Source organism: Sapajus apella, unplaced genomic scaffold, assembly GCF_009761245.1.
Source record: "Sapajus apella isolate SASKATOON/1434 unplaced genomic scaffold, GSC_monkey_1.0 scaffold22, whole genome shotgun sequence".
Lineage (NCBI taxonomy): Eukaryota > Metazoa > Chordata > Mammalia > Primates > Cebidae > Sapajus > Sapajus apella.
In genome coordinates, this window is record NW_022436962.1 from 28,689,854 (window position 1) to 28,711,824 (window position 21,971).

The 21,971-nt window shown below is 51.5% G+C and overlaps 1 protein-coding gene across 8 annotated transcripts in view; it reads left to right on the plus strand.

The window, feature by feature from the left end:
• The first annotated feature begins 2,815 nt into the window (after positions 1 to 2,815).
• Positions 2,816 to 21,971, plus strand: part of COQ8A (coenzyme Q8A) — a 45,979-nt gene continuing 26,823 nt past the window's right edge. For 2 of the 8 annotated variants that reach the window (XM_032289488.1, XM_032289485.1), the window contains exons 1-2: positions 3,879 to 4,024; positions 18,890 to 19,075. In XM_032289488.1, coding sequence (XP_032145379.1) covers positions 18,899 to 19,075 — 177 coding nt within the window. In that variant the 5' untranslated portion in view covers positions 3,879 to 4,024; positions 18,890 to 18,898. Of the gene's footprint in view, positions 3,210 to 3,878; positions 4,025 to 4,115; positions 4,249 to 4,269; positions 4,513 to 5,668; positions 5,779 to 18,888; positions 19,076 to 21,971 lie in introns of those variants that run through there. The other 6 variants (XM_032289486.1, XM_032289487.1, XM_032289491.1 and 3 more) reach the window with 6 other exon arrangements.

Here is a 21,971-nt window from a genome sequence, read left to right on the forward strand (position 1 = left end):
CCTTAGCCTCCTGAGTAGCTGGGATTACAGGCACGCACCACCATGCCCAGCTAATTTTTGTATTTTTAGTAGAGACGGGGTTTCACCATGTTGACCAGGATGGTCTCGATCTCTTGACCTCGTGATCCACCCGCCTCGGCCTCCCAAAGTGCTGGGATTACAGGTTTGAGCCACCGCACCCGGCCTCCTTTTTTTTTTTTTTTTTTTTTTTTTAAAAAAACCTTTTTATTATGGAGAATTGAAAACATATATAGACAATAATATAATGAACCCTAGTAGACTCGTTGTTCTTCCACTATTATCAACTTGTTACCAATGAAGCTGGTCCCCCCAAAATGGAGTCTTTCCCTCATTGGTGTCCCAAAGCCAATTTGCAAAAACAAAAGAGAGTGTCAAGCAGTGCAGGCTTTATTGGATGGCCATAGAATTGAGAAGCAGGAGCTTGGTTCACGAATTAACTTTTCAGCTTGTGAAAGTCAGGGAGTCATAATTATAGAGCTGCTTTAATGAAAGACTTGGGCATTAAAAGCTAGGGGAGGGCTGGGCGCAGTGGCTAATGCCTGTAAGCCCAGCAATTTGGGAGGCTGAGGCAGGTGGATCATGAGGTCAGGAGATCAAGACCATCCTGGCCAACATGGTAAAACCCCATCTCTACTAAAAATACAAAAATTAGCAGGGCATGGTGGCACCTGCCTGTTATCCCAGCTACTCGGGAGGCTGAGGTAGGAGAATAGCTTGAACCAGGGAGTCAGAGCTTGTAGTGAGCTGAGATTGTGCCACTGTACTCCAGCCAGGTGACAGAGCGAGACTCCATCTCAAGAAAAAAAGCTAGGGGGTATTCATGTCTTTTTTGGGAATGGGTAGAGAACTTCTCAATAGAGTGCTGTCTTTTTTTTTTTTTTGGTCCTTTTATGGTTTCTTCTGGTCATTGTGATGATGATTATCAGCTGTCATGGTACTGGTGGGAGTGTCATTTAGCATGAAAATTAGATTATAATGAAGTTAGAATTTCTTCAGAGGTCAAGTGATCTTGGGTATCACCAGTGTTTGGTCATGAGGGGCACCTTCTGACCACAGGCATCCTGTCCTAAAGGTAAGCCAGGGTAGAAATTCACCTATGTCACATAGGCATGTAATATAAAGAAATCCATGGCCTGTTCACTTCCCTAGTCCTGTAATATTTTGAAGATAATCCCATATATAATATTTCATCTGATAATGTGTATCTCTAAAACATAAGGACTCTTAAAAAACCTAACTACAATCCCATTATCACAACTGAAAAATAATTTGCAGGGAAAATATTTGCCCTAAAAGCCAGGTCAGGAAAGAAAGGTGTCTTTAGCATAATAAAGCTGAGGTCATTATTTCATAGGGAGTAAGGTCAAAGTTGTATTAATTTGAGGAAGATCCTGTCTTTACATAGACTAGCGAGAGGTCCTTTCTCTAGTAAACCAGACTGGCAGTCCTTGAAGAAAAACTAATGTTTGTGGTGGTGGGTTATGCTTGTCTTCAAGGTACTTTTGGAGAGAAGCTGGAGAGAAACCCCATCTCTACTAAACAAATACAAAAATTAGCCAGATGTGGTGGTGGGTGCCTGTAATTCCTGGTGGGGTGGGAGTGAGCTAGCATGGAAGCAGCCAGTTCCTGCCCCATGTTTGTGAAACTAAAGCACTGCATCCTCTCCACACTTGGCAGAAGCAGGAGTTGATAACAATCACATTCTCATCCAGCTGAAATCTGATGGTGTAGCATTTGTAAGACACAGGAAGGAATGAACCAGGAATTCTGTTATTCCGTGGGCTGTCGTGTGGGTTACTAGGCTGGGAAGGCTTGGAGGAAGCAGGCAGTATAAGGGAACAGTTACAAGGGAGGAAGCAACGGCCACCCTTTAAAGGCCTTGAGGCTTGGTCTGTTTTTCCTGAGTGGGAAAAGGGAGCCAGCTGACCTAATCAAGGCAAGTTGTGAACTGTTTTGGAGCAGTTACTTGAAACTTGAGTCAAAATAACTCCTTAATTCTCCTTTAAAATGGACTTTGTATTTAGTGTGGTGAAGATGGGGGAGGGCATGTCAATGTCTGTGCAGAGAGGAGCACCCACCGGCTGACCAGTGCCCAGCCACAGCTGCCACAAGGCACCGTCTCCATTCTCCTGGAAGAAAGCCCTCCCCTACCCCTAGGAAGAATGGAGCCTGACACAGAGCTGTGTTCACCCACATCACACACACTTGGAATTCGGTCCTAGGGGACTCAGGCAGACCTCTGGGAAGCCAAGCCCCAAGTGGTCAATGGGGAACTGTGAAGTTAGGTTCACTTCTGGATTTCATTATAATAAAGCAGCCCTAATTTTAGGCATCAACCTAGAACAGCTAACGTAAAATTTTTCCAAGTGATAATATAAAACAAACGACTTTCAATAAAGTTAAATGTCAATACTGTGAGCCAAAAAGTATCTGTATCAGTTTAGAAATTTATGTTGCGAAGGTGAAGGACTCGCGCCCAGGAGACAGGTCTGTGCCTTTCTCCAAAGATGATTTTGAGAGCTTCAGTATTTAAAGGGGAAAAGCAGTATGGAGGGGAAAGATGGAAGGTGTGGTCACATTACAGAATCCACATGTTGTGATAAAAGGAGCAGGTAGGGAAACAGCCAATACGTATTTGTCCAGCGCTCAGTAAATCGGCACTTCACACAAGATAAGGTGAACATAAAATGGAGATACTTTAATCTGTAGCTACCTGCTTAGGAACATTGCTTGCATGACTCAGCCTTCAGCTTAATTTTTTTCCTTTTGGCATAGTAAATTTTCGTTTCACAATACCAAAAAAGAAAAAAAAAAAAATGGCGGGGGAGGGGTGAGGCTCAGAATAAGGAACAATCCTTTGGCTTGAATATTTCATTTTATGAAAAACTTACTAAATTTTTCTCACTTTTCCACAAGAACGACTAACATAGCTGCAGACCAGTGTTTAGGGGTCACTTGAGTGGAAACTGTCTGGCCGACCTTGGCTCATACGTTTCTTTTCTCGTTAGGGAGGGAGTGACCCGGCAAATCTGCATGCTGTGGCGGTGCCTCCCAGGGCTGCTCCGCGGGCCGCCGACGGCTGGACCCGAGCTCCGTCCCGTGTTGCCTGCGCGCCCCCGAAAACCCCGGCGGTCAGCGACTGCAGGCACCTGCAGGCCGACAAGACTGGCAGGCGGACAGCGACTCAGGTGAGGGCCCTATCTTTCTATCCTCGGGGCGCAGGTGGCAGAGGCTTCCTGATTTGAGGATGGCGCCACACAAAACAAGCATCATTAGCCCGAAGGGCCCGGACGCCTGAGGCGGAAGTGCGATCGGCCTTGCTCGCAGCGCTTCCCCTCTTCAGAGTGCTTTTTGTGGACACTGGGAAAGGGGCTCTTGCTACATAGAGTGGAGCAAAGAGCAGCCCTCGCCCGGTCCTTAAAGCTGCGGCACCCTCCACGCCCCGCAGACGCGTCTGCTCGGTCCACAGGCTGACCTTCCAGACCCGCGCGGAGGCCCAGCAAGCACCCGCATGGAAACAACAGGCACACGCGTGGCTTTTCGGTCGCGCACACCGCTTCACAGTATAAAAGGCGCCTGTTCTTAGGGCGCATGCGCGCAGGCCACCAACTCCAAAGCCAGGCATCCAACTCCAAAGCCAGGCCTCCTGCCAGGATTTGCTAACTAGCGAGAAAGGTGGCTGGGAGGTAGGGAAGAGGAGAAAGGGAGGGGACCTGTCGGCTAAGACAGCCTCCCACTGGCTTCTCTTGCTCCGCCCTCAGTCACGATTGGCTACAGACCGGGAGCACGGGCCGAGCACGCGCCCACGTGCCGAGCGGCGTTCGGCAGGCGGACCGCTGCGCCGCCAATGGGAGCGCCCTGCGGGGCGGGGCTTGGGCGCTGGGCCTCCCCGGGCGCCAGCCAGTTGGTAAATAGATCCGGAGAGCGTGGTGGGCGTCAGCGCAGCTGCAATCGCTCAAAGGCGGCCAGAAGGTGACCGCGGATCCCAGCTTCCTGCAGCCGGGTAAGGCTGCTACCCGCCGGGCCGCCGTCTGACTGCGGCCAGAGCTGGGCTCAACGCCCACCTGAGCCTTTGCATTCTCTTCATGTGGCAGCACGGCTTCCCCTGGCGAGTTTTGCGGGCCGCAAGCTTCAGGTCGGACGCAGTGGGCGCGCCTTAGGTGCAGGGTGGGTCCTCTGCAGCCGTCTCCCGTCCCTGTGTCCACCTCAGTCCCTCGGTCCTGCTTCAGGGAGGAAACGAGGACCGTGTGCAGAGCCTTGGGTCCCTGGAACACGCCCGCTGCCTGCCCGACCGCCTTCCCGCTGTTGATTAGCCCGCTGCCCGTGCCATTTGGTCGCCAATACAGCTTTCCTGCCTCGCTTTCTAATAATGTTATTCTTAACTCCCAGACCCCCTTGCACTGTGGGTCTTGCGGCTCTAACTGCCCCTGGCTGCAGGTTTGGGTCAGAACCTTGACTTTCTTGACTGGAGCCAGCTGTTGGGCTTCACAGGTGGGAATTTTGGGTGGACTTGGGGCAGGGGGTCCTTTTTGATCCTTTTTTCCTTTTGCTTTTCTTTGGCCTTTCCTCTTCTCCAAACACTGGGGGTCTTGTGAGTGGTTTGGGCTTACTCCCCTAAACTCCAGCCTTTCCAAGGCTCATTCCTAGCCATTGCACAGAGGTAACAGCCCCTCTGCCAAACCCGCCTTGGGCGATGGGGAATGCTGCAGGGGCAGGTTTGGGTGTTGGGACTCCCCATCTGGGTGCAAGATTTCAGCTTCCTGAAGGGTGAAAGGCTTGTGTACAGTCTTCCAGCCTGAGTCGGGCCTGCAGCCTGTTGAAAAACTGGTGCACGTTCACTTGGGCCTTGGATCTATCTACGTGACATGACTGGGTAGCTCGTCATGCCAGGCCTACCTGATTGCCAAAGGATTTGAACGTGCATTGATGCCAGCCTGCCAGTTGTCACGCTGTGGATGGGTGGGTTTTCCTGGCAGGAGGGCTCTTCGGTGACTCTTCTTTCGAAGGAAAGCCTTTCACCTGAGGAGAGACAAAAGGGGAGCTACAGGAGCAGCATTTTTAAGACTCAGGTGCTGGGCGCGGTGGCTCACGCCTTTAATCCCTGCACTTTGGGAGGCCAAGGCGAATAGATCACCTTAGGTCAGGAGTTGGAGACCAGCCTGGCCAAAATGGCGAAACCCCATCTCTACTAAAAAAAAAATACAAAAATTAGCTACATGTGGTGGTGGGCGCCTATAATCCCAGCTACTCCGGAGGCTGAGATGGGAGAATCGCTTGAACCTGGGAGGCGGAGGTTGCAGTGAACCAAGATGGCGCCAGCGCACTCCCCCCGGGGCAACAGAGCAAGATTCAATGTTAAAAAACCCAAACAAACAAAAAACTCGGGCGATGACTTTGAGTGTTTTGCTCAGCTTTGCAAATAGTGCGGACTATGCAGAATCGTCATGATTTGGGGCCTAATGTTGGGCGATTCAAAGGAAAAGTAAACCGGGCAGTCTGGGCCCTTCCCTCAGAGCCAGCGTGTTATCTAAGACAAAGTTTTTCAGTCTGTGGACTAATGACGTTTTGGACCCATAATTCTGTCGTGGGGGGACCTGGCCTATGCACTGTAGGATGTGCAGGAGTATCCCTGGCTTCTGTGTTTTAGACTAGCACCACTCCCTGCCCCTTCTAGCCATTGTGACCATCAAAAACGTTTCCAGACATTGCCACATGTCCCCTGGAGGGCAACTTCTCCCTTGGTTGAGAACCACTGAGATAAGACTCTAAAAAGAGTTTTCCTATGTTGCCATGGCCCCTCTGGGACCTGCCCGTGAGTAGGTGAGAGGTTTAGGGAACGGGTCGTGTTGTGCCTCCTGCCCTAACCCAGTGGTAGAAGCCATGTAGATTGGGCTACCTGTGCACCTAGGAGGCAAAACCTGCCAGCAGAAGGTTAGGAGGTAGACACCCATGGGCATGTACTGTGCGTGCTGGATGTGTGGCAGTGACTGACTGGCTGTGTTAGGGGTCCTGGGGAATTGGAAGATTGGTAGTGTTTTGGGGACACTGCAAGACTAGGGGATTTGCACATGAATAACTATGGGCCAGTTTTAAAAGAGCAAACATGTTCAAGCTGAGTGCTGGCACAAAGGCTAACTCAACTATCTGCAAGTCGTTCTGCAAGGAGATGCTTTATTCATCCTCACTTTTTGCTCAGACATCTCGTGTCTTGTGATGTGCGAAGAGGCCAGGCCCACATCTGCAAGGAGTGAGTGGGTGCATTTCAAACAAATGTATGTGTATTTTACATATACTGCCTGAGGGTGCAGCTTGGACATGGGTATAATTTATGGAGTTCTTTTGTTGTTTGACGCATCAGTGTCAAAGTTGGTGAGCCTTTTCTTTTCTCCTTAGGTCAGCCTGCTCACCAAAGAGACATTTTTATGTGTGTATAGGGAAAGGTGCTTTACTTCTAAGTCTTAATTTTGCCTTCAGTGTAATACAGAATTTATGCCCCAATTTCTAAGTCCCAAACCGCGATAGGCATGCAGAAAAGCTGAGAAACAGTGATTTCTTGCACAGGGCAAGGAAAACCATCCAAGTCTATTCAATGAATTTCCCTTTCTTGCTCTTAATTGATCCTGTGGGGATGTATTGGGATTTTCCTGTAACACTCCATGGTCAGTAGGGAATCTTTTGGGTACCCTTCGTTGCCTGTAGAAAAGGATCAGGAAGGAAGGTCACTTCTCCTTTCTCAAAGAGAATTTTAAAGAAGTCTATTATTGGGAAGCTCAAAACTTGGCAGGATAATTTTCCAGTAAGTACCATGGACACTGAGTCATTATCTTTGTCCGTTGAAACAAGAGCTGTGTGCAGAATTAGACAGGAATATTTAGATAGAGAGTTGTCTTGATTTGACAGTGGCATCTGGAGATACTTCTGTCATTCCTACTAAGCAACAGCCAGGAACTCGGGAGAGCCAGTGGAAAGGAGAGCTGGTGGGAGTGAGGGAGTTCAAGGGTCTTGCTTTTTCTGGAGTTGCACGTGTGTGAAGGGGGAGCCCACGGAGGTGGTTTGTGAGAAGTGAGGATGACCTGAGTCCCCAAGAGGACATAGAACTGAAGGCATGGATTCAAGGGAATATATGCAAGTGGAATTTCTAGACTGACTAACTGGCTGGATATTTGGCTGGGATTTCTAATCCAAGGGAGAAGCTGGATGATGGAGGAAGAGCTGGTTTGGGAGAAGGTGGTCATCTTAGTTTTAAACATGATGGGAGCCTATGGGACTTTTTTCCATCCTGTTGTGTTAAGGTATAATTTGCATACAGTAAATTCATCCTTCTAGGTGTGCAGTTCTGCACAGTTTGACACATGCACAGAGTCGCATAACCCCACAACAATCAAAGTCGAGAACAATTTCATCACCCTCTGAAATTTCCCCGTGTCCCTTTCCAGTTGCCTGCGGGTCTTTGAAGCAGTGATGCGGTATGTGTGTGTAAGTCGGTTTGTTCTAGAACTGAGTTCTGTGATTGAGAAGTCCTGCCTGGCCTGAGGGTGGGGAGGCATCAGTGCAGAGCCTGTGGAGGGGCTCTGGCAGTGCAGGAGCCAGTGCAGATGACTGGGAGGCAGGAGCGTGGAGGCACAGCCTGGGAACTCCCAGACCTCGGTGTAGGTGGAGGAAGAGGAGCTGAGGGAGGAAGCTGAGGAGGTGAGACCAGAGAGGAGGGAGGAGGAAAGATGGAGGGCTTCCAGGAAGAGTGTGGGGCCAGCAGGAAACACTGTGGGGCCGGGGTAACTGAGGAGACCCACTGGCTTGAGCCCTCAGGTGTCACAGAGGGGCAGCTGGGGTGTGGGGGCAGACAGTGTGTGCCAAGCGAGCAGGGAAGAGGGCATACACTCTGTCCTTGGGAGATGGCCATGTCTAGATGCTGGAGGAGAAGCAGAGTCTATGGTACAGGAGACTAGAGAGTAGGCTGGAGGGGAGGGCAATAAAAGGAGATCGAAGGCAAAAAAAAAAAAAAATATGTCAGGGGCAAGGTCCTGTTGGAGGAAGGAGGAGGATGATCAGCGTGAAGGAGATGGGACAGAGGCAGAGGAAGGGTCTGAGAGGCGTGGCCAAGAATGTGTGGGCATGCCCATCTGCCTGCCCCCAGTTCTGGAGTATCAAAGGTCTGCTAGAGAGGGGGCCTTTAATGTGAGAGGGCCAGTGGTGGGGGCTTGAAGAGCCCTAGATAGCTCAGCGTCCTTGGAGGAGTTGGTTGTCCCGTGTGTGTGTGTGTGTGTGTGTGTGTGTGAGAGAGAGAGAGAGAGAGAGAGAGTGTGTGTGTGAGAGAGAGAATTTGTGAGTGTGTGTGTGTGTGTATGTATGTGTGTGTGTATGAGACAGAATGTGTGTGTGTGTGTGTGTGTGAATTCGTGAGTGTGTATGTGTGTGAGTGTATGAGACAGAATGTGAGTGTGTGTGAATTTGAGTGTGAGTGTGTGTGTGAGTGTGAGAGAATTTGTGAGTGTGTGTATGTATGTGTGTGAGAGTGTGTGTGTGTGTATGTGTGTGTGTGGGGGGAGAAGGGGGGCAGGAAGGTGCTTCCTTGTCTTGTGGGAAGGCCCAGTCCCTTATCTCTCTCTACCTCTGCACTGTCCACTGGAGTTTTCCATTTCCCAGAGTTGTGTTCCCTGAGAGAGGCTGTAGGGCCCCTCTCTGCCTTTGTGAAGACAGCAGGGTTGGTCTGCGTCTCCCCCCTCGCTGTTCATAGAATCTCTAGAAGGATCAGTATCCGCGTTGTTCTGAGCATTACTCTGTAGACCTTGTTAGAGCCCAGCTTGCAGAGCTGCCCTGTGTGTGCTCTCCTTGCTGAGCTTCTGCGCTCCAGGATGCATGGCCCTTTCCTAGCCTCTGGGAACTAGGCCTTGTCCAGGCCAGCCGCCTCACTTACACATGAGGACATAAGAAAACGCAGGCCCCACGAGGAGAAGCCGTGTGCCTGCGGTCACCCACGGTTGGTGGCCTTGCTGTTGGCCCTCCCCGTCAGCCCTCATCACAATATATTCGGTGTCCTCTGGGAACTAGAGGACCTGGTGGCAAGTCCCTGCTGTCCGCAGGGCTGGCTGAGAGGTCTTGAGGACAGTCCGCATGAAAAAAGCGTTAAGGTTCAAGCTCGGAGCCTGGGCCCCAGCCCAGTGTTTGTTCTCTGCTTGGCACGGTTTTTCTTGGGCGCTGATACAGGCTGAGGAGGGTGAAAGAAGGAATCGATGCCTGCTAAGCTGCGGCTGGTTACTGTTTGACAGGTGCTTAAGTAAACATCTCTAACCTTCCTGAGATTGAGAAAACGCCCGCGGCTCTTGTTCCCTAGGGTGTTTATTCAGCCATCATTGGGTCAAGGGTTGAATAGTGTGCCGCTGCCAGGCCTGTTGCAGCTCCTGTTACTGCGGCGTGGTGCTCACACATGGTTCATGGGCCAGGGCTGATTGGCCGGCTGAGGAACAGCTGCGTACTGCCTCCAGCCTCTCCTCTTCCCCCACCCCCATCTTAGACAAGGACGGGGACTGGGGTGAAGCAAAGGAAGCAGTAGAAGTGACTGCGTCCCCTGCTGCCTCCCTGGATCGGTGTGCCCGCCATGAGCGGGATTTTGAAGCTGGCTTGAAAACTCATCTGGCTTTGCTCCTGTGAAAATTGCTTTTTGAACAGGGGGGTGCTGCTGCCATTTCTGTGGCTGTGCATGTTAGGCAGCTCAGGTTCACCTGGTGCTCAGCCTCAGTGGCCTCTTCAGTCCTGGGCTCTAGATGAGGGAACTCAGGAAGCCCCAGAGCCTGGGTGCCTGGGCCCTGCCTCACCGACTCATAATAGAAATTCATGGTGTCTATTAGGACAGTGCCAGACCCCTTGGGGGATGTAGAACTGGGAAAGAGAGGGCCCCTTCCTCTTGAGCTTACTGGGCAATAAGGGAAATGGGACAGGCACACACAGTCATACGGGGCATGTCGAGGTGACCTTAGTCTATTAAGAGAAGAGGGAGTTTAGAGGACAGGAGATGACTTGCCTATGGGGGGTTTAACAGTCCAGCAGGGTGGCTAAGATTCCAGCAGGGAAGTGATATTCCACAGGGAGGAGGGAGCAGGGTGTGGAAGCTGGAAAACCTGTGTGTGTTGGCAGGGCTGGTGGGGGTGGCCATTCTGATGAAGCACTGGGGCACGGAGGCAGCTGGGGGCAGCTGGCGATCGGGATTGTCGCAGAGGTGTCTGGGGCTCCACAGTCAAGGGCCTGGCTGGCCAGGCCAGGGAGCGTGGAGATCAGTGAGGAGACAGCCTCCTCTCCTGGGCCTGTGGTTACCTCACTCCCTGCTGAGCCTCTTATTTCTGGTTGTGTGTGTAGTTGTCTATTCAGGGTTGCCCTTGTCTGGGTTAACTTGGTGATTTTAAAAGCTATCGAGGTTTTGCATACACATGTAGTGCCTGAGGGTCGCATGTGACCTCAGGGCAGAGCATGTTTATTTAACCTCCATACCAGTGATGTGTGCATATCCACACCTGGGCTGTGTGTGGCATTTGGAGGTGATGCTAATAAAGGTTGGTGCCAGTGTTAAGTGTGGCAAGACTGAGGGCCTCATGCCAGATGGCTTCTTCTAGCTCTTGCACACCCAGAGGCGGTCTTCAGTGTGGGGCATCTGCCTCTGTCCTGGCAGCTGAGGAACTTTGCAGAGCAGGGAGTTTGGCCAGATGGCCTTTGAGAGCCCAGCTGGCTCCAGGATTTTTATGACTCAATTTTCTGCAACCAGGAAGGCACACTTCAGGATGTAAACCTTGTTTATGTCTCATGTTGAGTGACTATTGATTTAACAAAAAAGGAGTTACTGATTTGGGGCAGGGTTCTTATCTGCTATTTCTCAGCTTCCTAGGCAGCGAGAAGAAAGGACTGGATCCTGAGTCAGACAGGTGTGGAAGGGTCCAGCATCCCACAGCTTTGGCCCATAGGGGACTGCTCAGCCTTGATGAGCTTTAATTATCCCATCAGTAAGTGGGGATTATTATACAGACCAGGAGGCCCTGCAGTCAGGAGGGGCTCTATGGTGCGTGGAGTGGAGGCAGCAGCGCGTGTCCCTCTGTGCCTCTGTGTCTTCCCCTGACCACCCCATGACCCCACACCCATGCCAGTGCTTGCCTTGCAAGGGGGTTCTTGTAAAGGAGGCTGAGAAAGTTGGAGGGATGAAGGAATGATTAGATGGTGGATGAATTTATATCAGCCCAAGCCCAAGCTGTGGACCGACGATGTGGAGAAGGAATGTGGGTGTCAGCAGTTAGGCTGTGAGCCTCCTGAAATGGCAGGAGGAGGGTTGTACAGGAAGTTGGCATTGGACACCCCCAGCCCCCAAGGCCTGCCCCTTCATGAGCAGCACTTAGGGGCTACTCTGCCCTGGGTAATACAGGAACAGGTGGTCTACCTTTGGGTTCACCTGGGGGCCTCTGGGTGTTGGGCAATGTCTGCCGAGGTGAGCCCATCTCTTAGAGTCAGGAGCAGAGCTGCAATGGGGGGGTCCTTGCCCCAACACCAGCCTTATTGGACTGTTCTCATTCAACTTTAATGACCTTCCAAATGTCCTGGGACTGCTGTGGTTTTTACTCTTGCCCTAGAATATGAGTCAACAAATAGTAAATATTTTGGGCTTTATGGGTCTTAGGTCTTTCTCACAACTACTGAACTCTGCTGTTGTAGCCAAAAAAGAAAAAAAGCAGCTAGGGACAATACAAAGGTAAACGAATGAGCCATAGATAATCTATAAATGGGTGAGCAGGCTGTGTTCCAATAAAACTTTATTGACAATAACATAGGCAGTAGGACTGGATTTGGCTTGAGGACCATGGTTTGCTAATCCTTGCCCTAGAAGGACACTAGTTATGTGTCTTAATTTTGGTGCAAAAAATGTGGTCACTGCGTTTACTACCCAGTTCTAAACTAGGATCCTGTTTTGTTTTGTTTTTTTTTTTTTTTTTTTTTTGGAGGAATTCCATCCGCCTGGTGGCCTGTTAGGAGCAATTGTCTTCTGATGAAGGACAGTGGATAAACAAATAGAGGCGATGTTTATGCCATTTCAGTCTGCTGCCTAACCTTTGCCCATTCTGCTCTGGGCAAGTACTTAAGGGATAGGGAATACATTTGTGTGCTTGCTTTCTTTTTAAAATTTTAACAAAAGATATTTAAGATTATTTTTATTTTACTTATTTTTTGAGACAGTGTCTTCTTGCTCTATTACCCAGGCTGGAGTACAGTTGTGTGATCATAGCTCACTGCAGCCTTGAACCCCTGGGCTCAAGCGATCCTCCCACCTCAGCCTTCCAAGTAGCTGGGACTATAGGTGCACCACTGCTCCTGGCAAATTTTTTGGTTTGTAGAGATAGGGATGTCCCTCTGTTGCCCAGGTTGGTCTTGGACTCCTGGCTTCGAGCATCTTCCCACCTTGGCCTTCCAGAGTGCTGGGATTGCAGGCGTGTGCCACTTTACCCAACCTGATTTTTTAAAAATAACATTTATTTTCTATTATAAAGGTAGTTCATGTTCTTTGTAGAATATTTTAGAAAAGACAGATACAGGTGGAAAGATTTGTCTTCCCACCATTCTGTGAAAAGCAGTCCTGAAATATCCTCACCTGCTACCAGTTTTCAAAGACACCTCCCTCCCTTCCTTCTCTCCTTTCCTGCTCCAAAAGGAAAGATGATAGTTTTGTGACCTGCTTTTTTTCCCCCCTGGGAATATATAATACACTTTGTCAATAAATATCTTTCATAGTGTTATTTTATTTTTTGAGATGGAATCTGGCTCTATTTCCTAGGCTGGAGTGCAATGGTGTGATCTTGGCTCACTGCAACCTCTGCCTCCTGGGTTCACGCAATCCTCCCGCCTCAGCCTCCTGAGTAGCTGGGATTACAGGTGCATGCCACCATGGTCAGCTAATTTTTGTACTTTTAGTAAAGATGGGTTTCGCCACGTTGGTTAGGCTGGTCTTGAACTCCTGACCTCAAGTGATCCGCCTGCCTCAGCCTCCCAAAATGCTGGGATTACAGGCGTGAGCCACCGCACCAGCCGACAGTGTCATTTTCAGTAGCTGTGTGGCATGCCCTCCTAACCAGTCTCAGGCAAGGTTGTGGTGTTTACATTCTTGTAGCTGGAATGTTCACATCCATTTTTAAGGAAATGTAATTTGACAGGTTTTGCCATGAGGAGCCTGAGGAGAAGGGGAGAGGGGACTCCCTGGGAGATGTGCTCTTTGAAGCCAGTGCTGTGAGCTCAGCCCCGGGGCAGACTCTTGAGTACAGGCTCCTGGGTTCCCACTGTGAAGGCCTCACTCAGCTGGTCTGTGCTGGGGCTCACTGACAGGGGAAGGCTGGAGGCTTTTTCTCCTCCTTTCTCCTCTCCTGGGTTCCTCATGTATTCAGTTGTCTTTGAAAACTGGTAGCAGGTGAGGATATTTCAGCACCTGCTGACAGAGCCCCTGAAGCTGGACCTCGAGAGAGAATCCGGGAGTTGCCTGAGCTATTTGAGTGTTGCTCCCTGGTGTGTGATCCTCAAGATCAAGGTGAAGGTTACATCTAGAGACACTCATGGAGTTTGGTTCGGAAGTTCTAAGTCTTTGCCCCGACACACACATTCTTGTGAGTCCTTGGAGGAAACAGCCAATTCTTTTTCTAAGAGTAAAGAAGGAAAAATTTCAAGTGTAAAGGAATGTTTCAGTGCCCACACAGGCTAGAAATCAAGAATGTTAGCGCCCAAAGTGAAAAGACAGTTCTTGGCTGGGAGGGGAGCAGAGGTGCCAGCCCTCAGGGTGTCCTGAATATCATTGAACAGTCTTTGCCAAAGCGTCCTTGAAGTGACATTCTTGAGGGCCTTTGGAGGTGTGCTCTGTGGGTCATGGTCTTTAAGCTCACTCACTTTTGATTTCCTTTTTCTGTTTCTTGAAGAATAATGGAAAAAGAAGGGCCAGGTGGAAGAATTCTCCCTAAGGGTAAAGCCAGACTCTTGGGAAGGGGGTTGCAGGTGGAGGCTCTTAAGAAAGGGTCTCCCTGGAGACGTCCTTTCTGGCCTCAGGCCTGGGCTACTTCTGCTCCTCTTCCCTCTCTTCCTCCAGAGCTGGGGTTCTCAAAGTAAGTTCCTGGGACCCAGTGTCAGCAGCTCCTGGGAACTTGTTAGAGATGCAGATTCCCGGGCCCCACCCCAGGGCTGCAGAGATGGAACCTGTGGGGGTATGGCTCAGCACTCCAGGCTAGTCTTGGGGTGATTGAGATGTGCATAGCCACTTGAGGACCAGTGCCTCAGACCAGTGCCTCAGATCAGCCTCCTGAGAGGCCTCAATTCCGTATGTGGAGTAAAAGTTGCCAGCAGGTGTGAGCTGGCCAGAGACTAACAAACTTTGGAGAGACCAGCAGAGTTCATTTCTGTTGACGAATATTGATGACCTGCCTGCTCACTCCAGAGCATGGTGTTGGGTGCTGGAGAGAGGGGGAAGACAGATGCGGTCCTGTGGTCCTTGTCCTACGGCTAACATCTGATCTGGGAGAGAGGCAGATTCAGGATGTGGTCACTGCTGCGCTGGAGGGGATGGGCACAGGGTGCTGGGGGATGTGTTTTGGAAGCCTTCCTAGAACAGGTGATGCTGGTGCTGAGAGCCGGGAGGAGAGGAGGCATGGCTCCTGTGCACAGGCCTGCGGCAGGAAGCCCCTCTGCTTCCAGGAGTGTGTGGGCCTGACTGGAACCTAAAGGCAGTGGAGGGAAGGCTGGAGCCACGGTGAGCGGCTTCTGCGTCACCCAGCAGGAATATCAGATACTCCAGGGCAGGGGAGGAAGCTTGGAAAGAAGTGAGGTGGCCCATTCCTCAGGATAGGGGCCCTGGGAGGGTGAGGTACGGGTGGTAAGGTCAGTTTGACTGATGGAGCTGGAGGTACCTGTAGGTGGTTGAGGTGCTAGACTTGCAGTGGACAGCTGCCCTGTGGAAGGTTTCTCAGTGTGGACTCTCCCTGCCTGCCTCCCACCCTGCCTGCCTCCCACCCTGCCTGCCTCCCACCCTCCCTGACACCCACCCTGCCTGCCTCCCCCCCTCCTTGCCACCCACTGTCTCTGACACTCACTCTCCCTGGTTCCCACTCTGCTTGGGACAAAGGTTTTCTGTGCCACTTGCTCTGGCTTCTTATACCAGTCATGCTTAGGCTTCGGTGGCAGATGTAACTGCAGGAGACCAGAGGACGGTGGGCCCTTGGCTTTTACAGAGAACAGACACCATACTTTGCTGGGGAGAAGCTGGTCTGCAATACCATGCTCTGTATTTATGGAGGAGATTGAACAGTGGGTTGGTAAATGGTGACATTGTCCCTGGCCCGCTTTCATAGAGGAGAAGAGTGACAGACGGTGAGTTCTGTGTATGAATGGGGCACTTGGAGTGTTTATGGGATCCTCCCCTCAGTAAAATTCCTTCCTCCTGGTGGGTCCTGAGTGGGTAGTGTGTGATGCTTTCATCTGCTGGCTGGCTGTCAGAATTGCCTGTTGAATTCATTTAAAAAGAACACAACTCATTTTCCTGTTGCTACATCTGTATCTGACTGGGTAGACAGCCCTTGAGGGTGTCTTTCAGTTTTGGAGACTAGATTTGGAGGTCCCCATGACCCAGATAATTTCCAGCTTGTGTGCAGGTCAGGATGCCTGAGTCAGAGCGTCGTCTCCAGCATGAGTTGAGATGGTATAGCTGGAAGGTCAGAGAGTGAAAGCTTGGTTGCAAAATGCCTTCCCGTGGTGGGGAATGCAGCCTTGCGCATCTTTCTCAACCCCTGTCCCTGTGTTTGGGAAGCTGCATTTACCGCAGTTCTCTTTCTCTCTAGACACCATCTTTACTTACTTCATTCGTGATCCCCACTCCGTCGTGCTCAGCTATTCACTGAAGCAGCATCAACTCCGTTAATAGTCCTAATAATAAAGCCCCTCCGATGTCAATACTTGACCCTCATGTTTCAGGATACTCCCCAGTAGCCGTCATGCCACCCAAATAAATAAAAAAGACCGTCAATCTCACAAAAGCCCCTTAGAGCAGATTAGCACCTTAGGACCAGAAAAGGAGCTTGATGAGGCACCCAGAGCCCTTCACTGCAGAGCTACTGAGGAGGGGCGGAAGAGGCCGAGCTGCACGCTGGGTGGAGGCAGGTGGTGAAGGTGGGCCTGGGGGCCTGTGTCTTGGCTCTGGGTCCGACTCTTCCACTGTGCCTCTGATCCTGCTGTGTCAGCATCTGTTGGCTTCCTGCCGTCTCCCTGGTGTCTGTGCCCATTGTAGAGGTACAGGCATGTCACATGCTGCTGTGAGCCCCGGGCCAGGGCAGGTTCACCTGGGCCTGCAGGGACTAGCCCAGAGCACTGGGACAGGTTAGTGAACCTGTGTTGAGGGAACCTCCAGATGACTTTTTCTGTTGTTTTCATGTTAGACGGTCCCAAATGTGAGTACCTGTCTCCCACCCCACTGCTTTATCATTTGTGGTCACTCTTGGCTGTCCTCTCCTCAGTGGAGAGAAGGCAGGTACACGGAGGCCGTCAGGAGGCACAGATCCCAAACACCCCATTTCAGTTGCTCACAGGCGAGATCTCAGAAGCTTGTTCATGGAGCAGCAGGAAGAAGTAGGGTGGGTGGATTCCTAGCGAGGGCCTGATACTTGCAGATGAAGTCATGGTGCAGATAGGATTTTTCGCTTGTGTATTATATGTGTTTGAGAGGCTTTTATTTCTTTAAAATCATGTTGAAAATACGTCCTGGTGTAGCTGTGTGCATGGTTCTTGGTGCACCCCTGGTGGGGATTTGCAGTGAAATTGTCGGATTGTTGAATTATGAGGCACGTAGCGATTGTGGTGCATTAGAAGTAGGGTTTTAAGATGTAATTTTTGAAAAAAGAAGGTGAGAAAAGTTCTGGACAGGTGTTTCCTTCTGGTAGTTATTCCCTCCCTCTCCTTTCTACTTCTTTGAGAGTGGAGACTCCCTTGCAGGAAAATACCTGGTGTTAATCTGGGCATGGTGGTGTGGGCCTGTAATCCCAGCTACTTGAGAGCCTGAGGTGGGAGGATCACTTCAGCCATGGAATTTGAGGCTATACGGTGCCATGATTTTGCCTGTGAACAGCCATGGCACTCCAGCCTGGGCAACATAGTGAGACTCCTCTCTTAAAAAAGTACCTTGTGTTGATGAGGTCTGAAGGGCTCACTCTGCATGGTAAGGGAAGTGGATGTGGCCCTGCACAGTAGTAGCTCAGTGATATTTGTCAAAGGCGGGTGGGTACAGGCTGTGGTTTTGAAGTGTGTCCAATATGTTAATCTACTCACAAATGATAGACTGTTTATTAGCAACATCCGTTTATTAGCAGACTGTTTATTGATTTGAGAAGAACAGGTTTTGCCTCCCAGTATGCAGGGCCGTATGTCTATGGTGTTATTTCCCCTCGTTGGGCCCTTCCTTCTAGCGGAGTGGGAGCTCACCATCTCTGCTTCCTGGCTCTGGCGCCCACTGTCTAGGGTGGGGCTTGGCACCAGCTGGGAATTCACTGAATATGTAGGGTGCAACTGTTTAGGCAGGAAGAAAGGCATAACTAAGTACTGTTCAGTGTGTACTTTTTAAGATGGCTTATTTGTTTGCCACTTTGAAAACAGGACATGTGAACTAAGAAAGCTACCTACAGTGTTCCTTGACGGTTCCTTTTCAATTCTGTATCATGTGGTGGTGCTTGATGGTACTTGGTGGTGGTGGTGGTGGTACTTGGTGGTGTTGGTGCTTGGTGGTAGTGGTGGTACTTGGTGGTGTTGGTGCTTGGTGGTGGTGGTGCTTGGTGGTGACAGTGGTGGTACTTGGTGGTGGTGGTGCTTGGTGGTGGCGGTGGTGGTAGTACTTGGTAGTATTGGTGCATGGTGGTGGTGGTACTTGGTGGTGGTAGTACTTTGTGGTATTGGTCTTGGTGGTGGTAGTGGTGCTTGGTGATGCTTGGTGGCGGTGGTGGTACTTGGTGGTATTGGTCTTGGTGGTGGTGGTGGTGCTTGGTGGTGGTGGTACTTGGTGGTGTTGGTGCTTGGTGGTGGTAGTGGTGTTTGGTGGTGGTGGTGGCAGTAGTAATTGTGGTGGTGGCGGTGGCAGTGGTGGCCATGATGATGCTTGGTGGTGGTGGTAGTTGTTCATTTTTTTTGAATGGTGGTTAGGATCTTCCAAATTGCTTGCACTGTGGGTCTGGACTGCAGTTTGAAAACACAGGTTTGGTGAATAGTTGAAGCTGAGGGTAGGCTGACCCTGAGGGGCCAGGGAGGGGCTCTGGTTTTCTTTTGGTCTGTGGGTATCTTGTCACAGGCCTCACTGGGCAGAGCAATAGCAGCTGGGCAGGGACAGGCAGCCTCACCCCTGAGGGTTTGTGTCAGAGCACCACTGCCATGAGTGGCCCCTGGACCTTGCAGGGAAGTTCTTTGGGAGTTGGACGCTCCTGTCTCAACAGGCAGTTTTGGTCGAGAGGGAAGAACCCTAGACTAGCAGTCTGTGCGTCTGACTCAAGTCCTGGTTCTGTTGTGAAACGGGCCACCTGTCTGCCTCAGGTTTTCCATAGGGTGGTTGTGAGGCCCAGATGAAGAAATGTGTGGGAAGCAGCGAGGGCACTACGCCACCAATTCAGTGGCCTTTATTCTGCTCCATTCCCCTGGAGTGGTCGGAATCAAGTGGAGTCTCCCTTGAGCACTGGGCCCTTTCTTTCTTCTTCTTCTTCTTTTTTTTTTTTTTTTTTTTTAAGCAGACGGGGAGATCAGTGGAAAAACCAGCCTTCTGGACCTTCTGCCCAGAGTTTGGTGTGGAGTTGGTAGTGTGGGTCCGGAGCCTCTCCTGACTTGGCCTCCTCTCTTCCAGCTCTGAAGGATGGCTGCCATACTGGGAGACACCATCATGGTGGCCAAAGGCCTTGCCAAGCTGACCCAGGCAGCTGTGGAAACCCACCTGCAGCACTTGGGCATCGGAGGGGAGCTGATCATGGCGGCCCGGGCCCTGCAGTCTACGGCTATGGAGCAGATTGGCATGTTCTTGGAGAAAGTGCAGGTAAGGGGGCCCTGCAGTAGGAGGGGTGCTGGCGGGAAAAGGGTGGGACCTGGAGCTGCTGGGGAGACCAAGGGCCGTCACCATGGCAACTGGTCTGTGGTGGCCAGAGCCTGAGGGCCCACCAGCTGATGTGTCCCACAGTCCTTCCAGGGTGGGACAGGGCCCCTGTGTTACAGTGGCCACTATAACAGAATTCCATGGACTGGTGGCTTAAACAACACACATTTATTTCTCACAGTTTTAGAGGCTTGAAAGTTCAAGATTAAGGTGCCAGGAGATTCAGTGTCTGGTGAGGGCCCATCTTCTAATCTGTAGATGGCCATCTTCTCACTGTGTCCTCGTGGGGCGGGAGGAGGCCAGGGCTACGCTCCAGGGCCTCTGTTATGAGGGCATCAATCCCATTGAGGGCACCAATCCCATCTTCCTGACTTGATTACTTCCCAAAGGGCCCACCTCCCAACACCATCACACTAGGGGCTGGGTTCCAATGTATACAGTTTGGAGACACACACATGCAGTTTTTCCCTGGGCCCGTGTGTCTGTCAGCCTGGCTCGGCCTTTGAAGGCACTTCCCACTGAGCCTGCTGAGGCTCTGCCAAAGCCCTGCCTCATTCCTTTAGTTTGCTAAGGGTCTCTGGGTTCCTGACTGGGGGCTCTCCTTTCTTGGGTGGCAGCTGGCACAGTCCTGCCAAGAGCAGTGTCATCTCTAGCTTCTCTCTCATCCCTGTGCCATCTGGGGGAGGAGATGACCTTTTGTGCGGAGGTCTAAGAAGCCTCGACGTCTTACCTCCAACGATTTTCAGTGAAATCGTGTGCTGGAGAGGTGACTGTAAACAAGGCTGGCTACAGCAGAGCACTCCCCACCATGATGTCACCTTGCATAGTCGCCAGCAACTTCCCTGACAGTCCAGGAGACAGGGACGGGGTGGAGGGTGTTTGTGTGCCTGTGGTGTGCACTCACCTGTGTGTGTGCTTGGGCATCTGTGTTGGAGGTTGTGTCACAGCCTCTGTCCTTCCATGTCTGTTCTGTGGTTGGCTGACTTGTGAACAAATGTCCTGCTCTCCTGCAGGCCGTGTGGCTGTCACAGCCCTCAGGTGTCTCAATCTCAGGTTTAGGACCTGCAGGGCCTTCCCTGCCACACTGGGAGGATCCCATGGCGATACAGCGGCTCTCTCATTGAGCATGCCTGCGTTTAATGTTTGGGAGTCCTCAGACCTGCGCTATCCTCCAAGCCTCACCACTGTCCTGGGACAGGGGGCCAGCCTGGACCATCATCCCCATTTCTCAGATGAGGAAACTGAGAAGAAGCAATTTGCTTCAGGACCTATGACAATGAGTGACAGGACCAGATTCCTTGTCCCCTGCCAGCCTGGACTCTGTGCTCTTGCCCTCCCCCTGCCTGGTTCGCTGGAATGCTGGGCCTTGGACTCCTTCTTGGGTGTTTTGCCTGTGGGACACTCAGAAAGTGAGGTTGCCCAGCTCACTTGGGCCCGCCCAGAAGTGAGACATATGGGCAGGCCCTAGCCGTAATGGGGAGCAGGGCCTCCTGCCCAGGCACTCTCCAACCCTCTGCTCCCACAGCATATCTGGAAGGGGCAGGGCCTCCCCCTCAGCCACTTGGAGGTAGGGTGAGTGACGAGCCACGCCACCCAGGAGGCACCGGAGCCGGGTGGCTGCCCACAGCATGCTGCCATTCACTCCCTCAGTGCTTCGCTTTTTGGTGCCTCCCTTCTTGCCGAGGGGAGGAAGGTCATGGACTCCAGGAACCCGTCCCCCTCCAGCCCCTTGAGGTTGCTCTCTCATTCATTCAGCAGACACTTACTGAGCCCAGGTCCCCTTGGGGCCCTGGGAAACCCCCACTACCCTTGGGCGTCCACGGCAACACCGACAGGTGTTAACAGCACAGGGCTGGGGCCATCATGGGAGGGATAGGCAGAAGGGCACAAAGAGGGCCCTGCCTGGGCTTCCTCACTGGCAAGGTTTCCCCGGCCATCTGGGAGGGGCTCTGTGAATCTTCTGTGGTTTTTTTTTTTTTTTTTTTTTTTTTTTGAGATGGAGTCTTGTTCCATCACCCAGGCCGGAGTGCAGCAGTGCAATCTCGGCTCACTGCAACCTCCGCCTCCCAGGTTCAAGTGGTTCTCTTGCCTCAGTCTCTCCGGTAGCTGGAATTACAGGTGTCCGCCACCACACCCGGCTAATTTTTGTATTTTTAGTAGAGATGGGGTTTTCGCCATGTTGGCCAGGCTGGTCTTGAACTCCTGACCTCAGGTTATCTGCCTGCCTCAGCCTCCCAAAGTGCTGGGATTACAAGTGTGAGCGACTGTGTCTGGCCTAAATACAACTTCTTTTACTCTGAGAAAAGTGCCGCAGCCAGCAGGGCCAGCCTGGGTGTTGGATCCCAGCTCTGTCATTTGCTGTCTGGTAACCTTCACCAGTACATTAGCCATCTTTGCCTCAGTTTTCTGTATTTGAAGTGAGCATAACAGCCTCTCTCTCCTCCTTTGAATCCTATGACGTCTTAAGACAGCAGAGTGAGAGGGCTTGGGTCTCCTGCTGTCTGCATAGCCTGCAGGCAGCATGCAGCCGCTGGTGCATTTCATTGGCTTCAGCTGATGCTGGGAGTCCAGGCCACTGGTCTCCCTCCAGAAGCTGGTGCTGTTTCCTGGCTCTGTCTGTGGCTTCTGGTAACTCTGTGGCTGTGAGGAGCCCTATTTTCAGATGAGGAAGTAGCAGAGAAGGTTCAGGAGCTCACTAAAGGTCACTGCTAGTTCAGAAGCAGGACACGGGCTGAAGCTCAGGCCTTGGTGACCATCACAAAGAAAACGTGGTGTATTGTCTCCCCTCCCCCTCCATTTCCCTGTACCCTGAGCTCTGAGGGGCGGCTAGGCCTGGTCC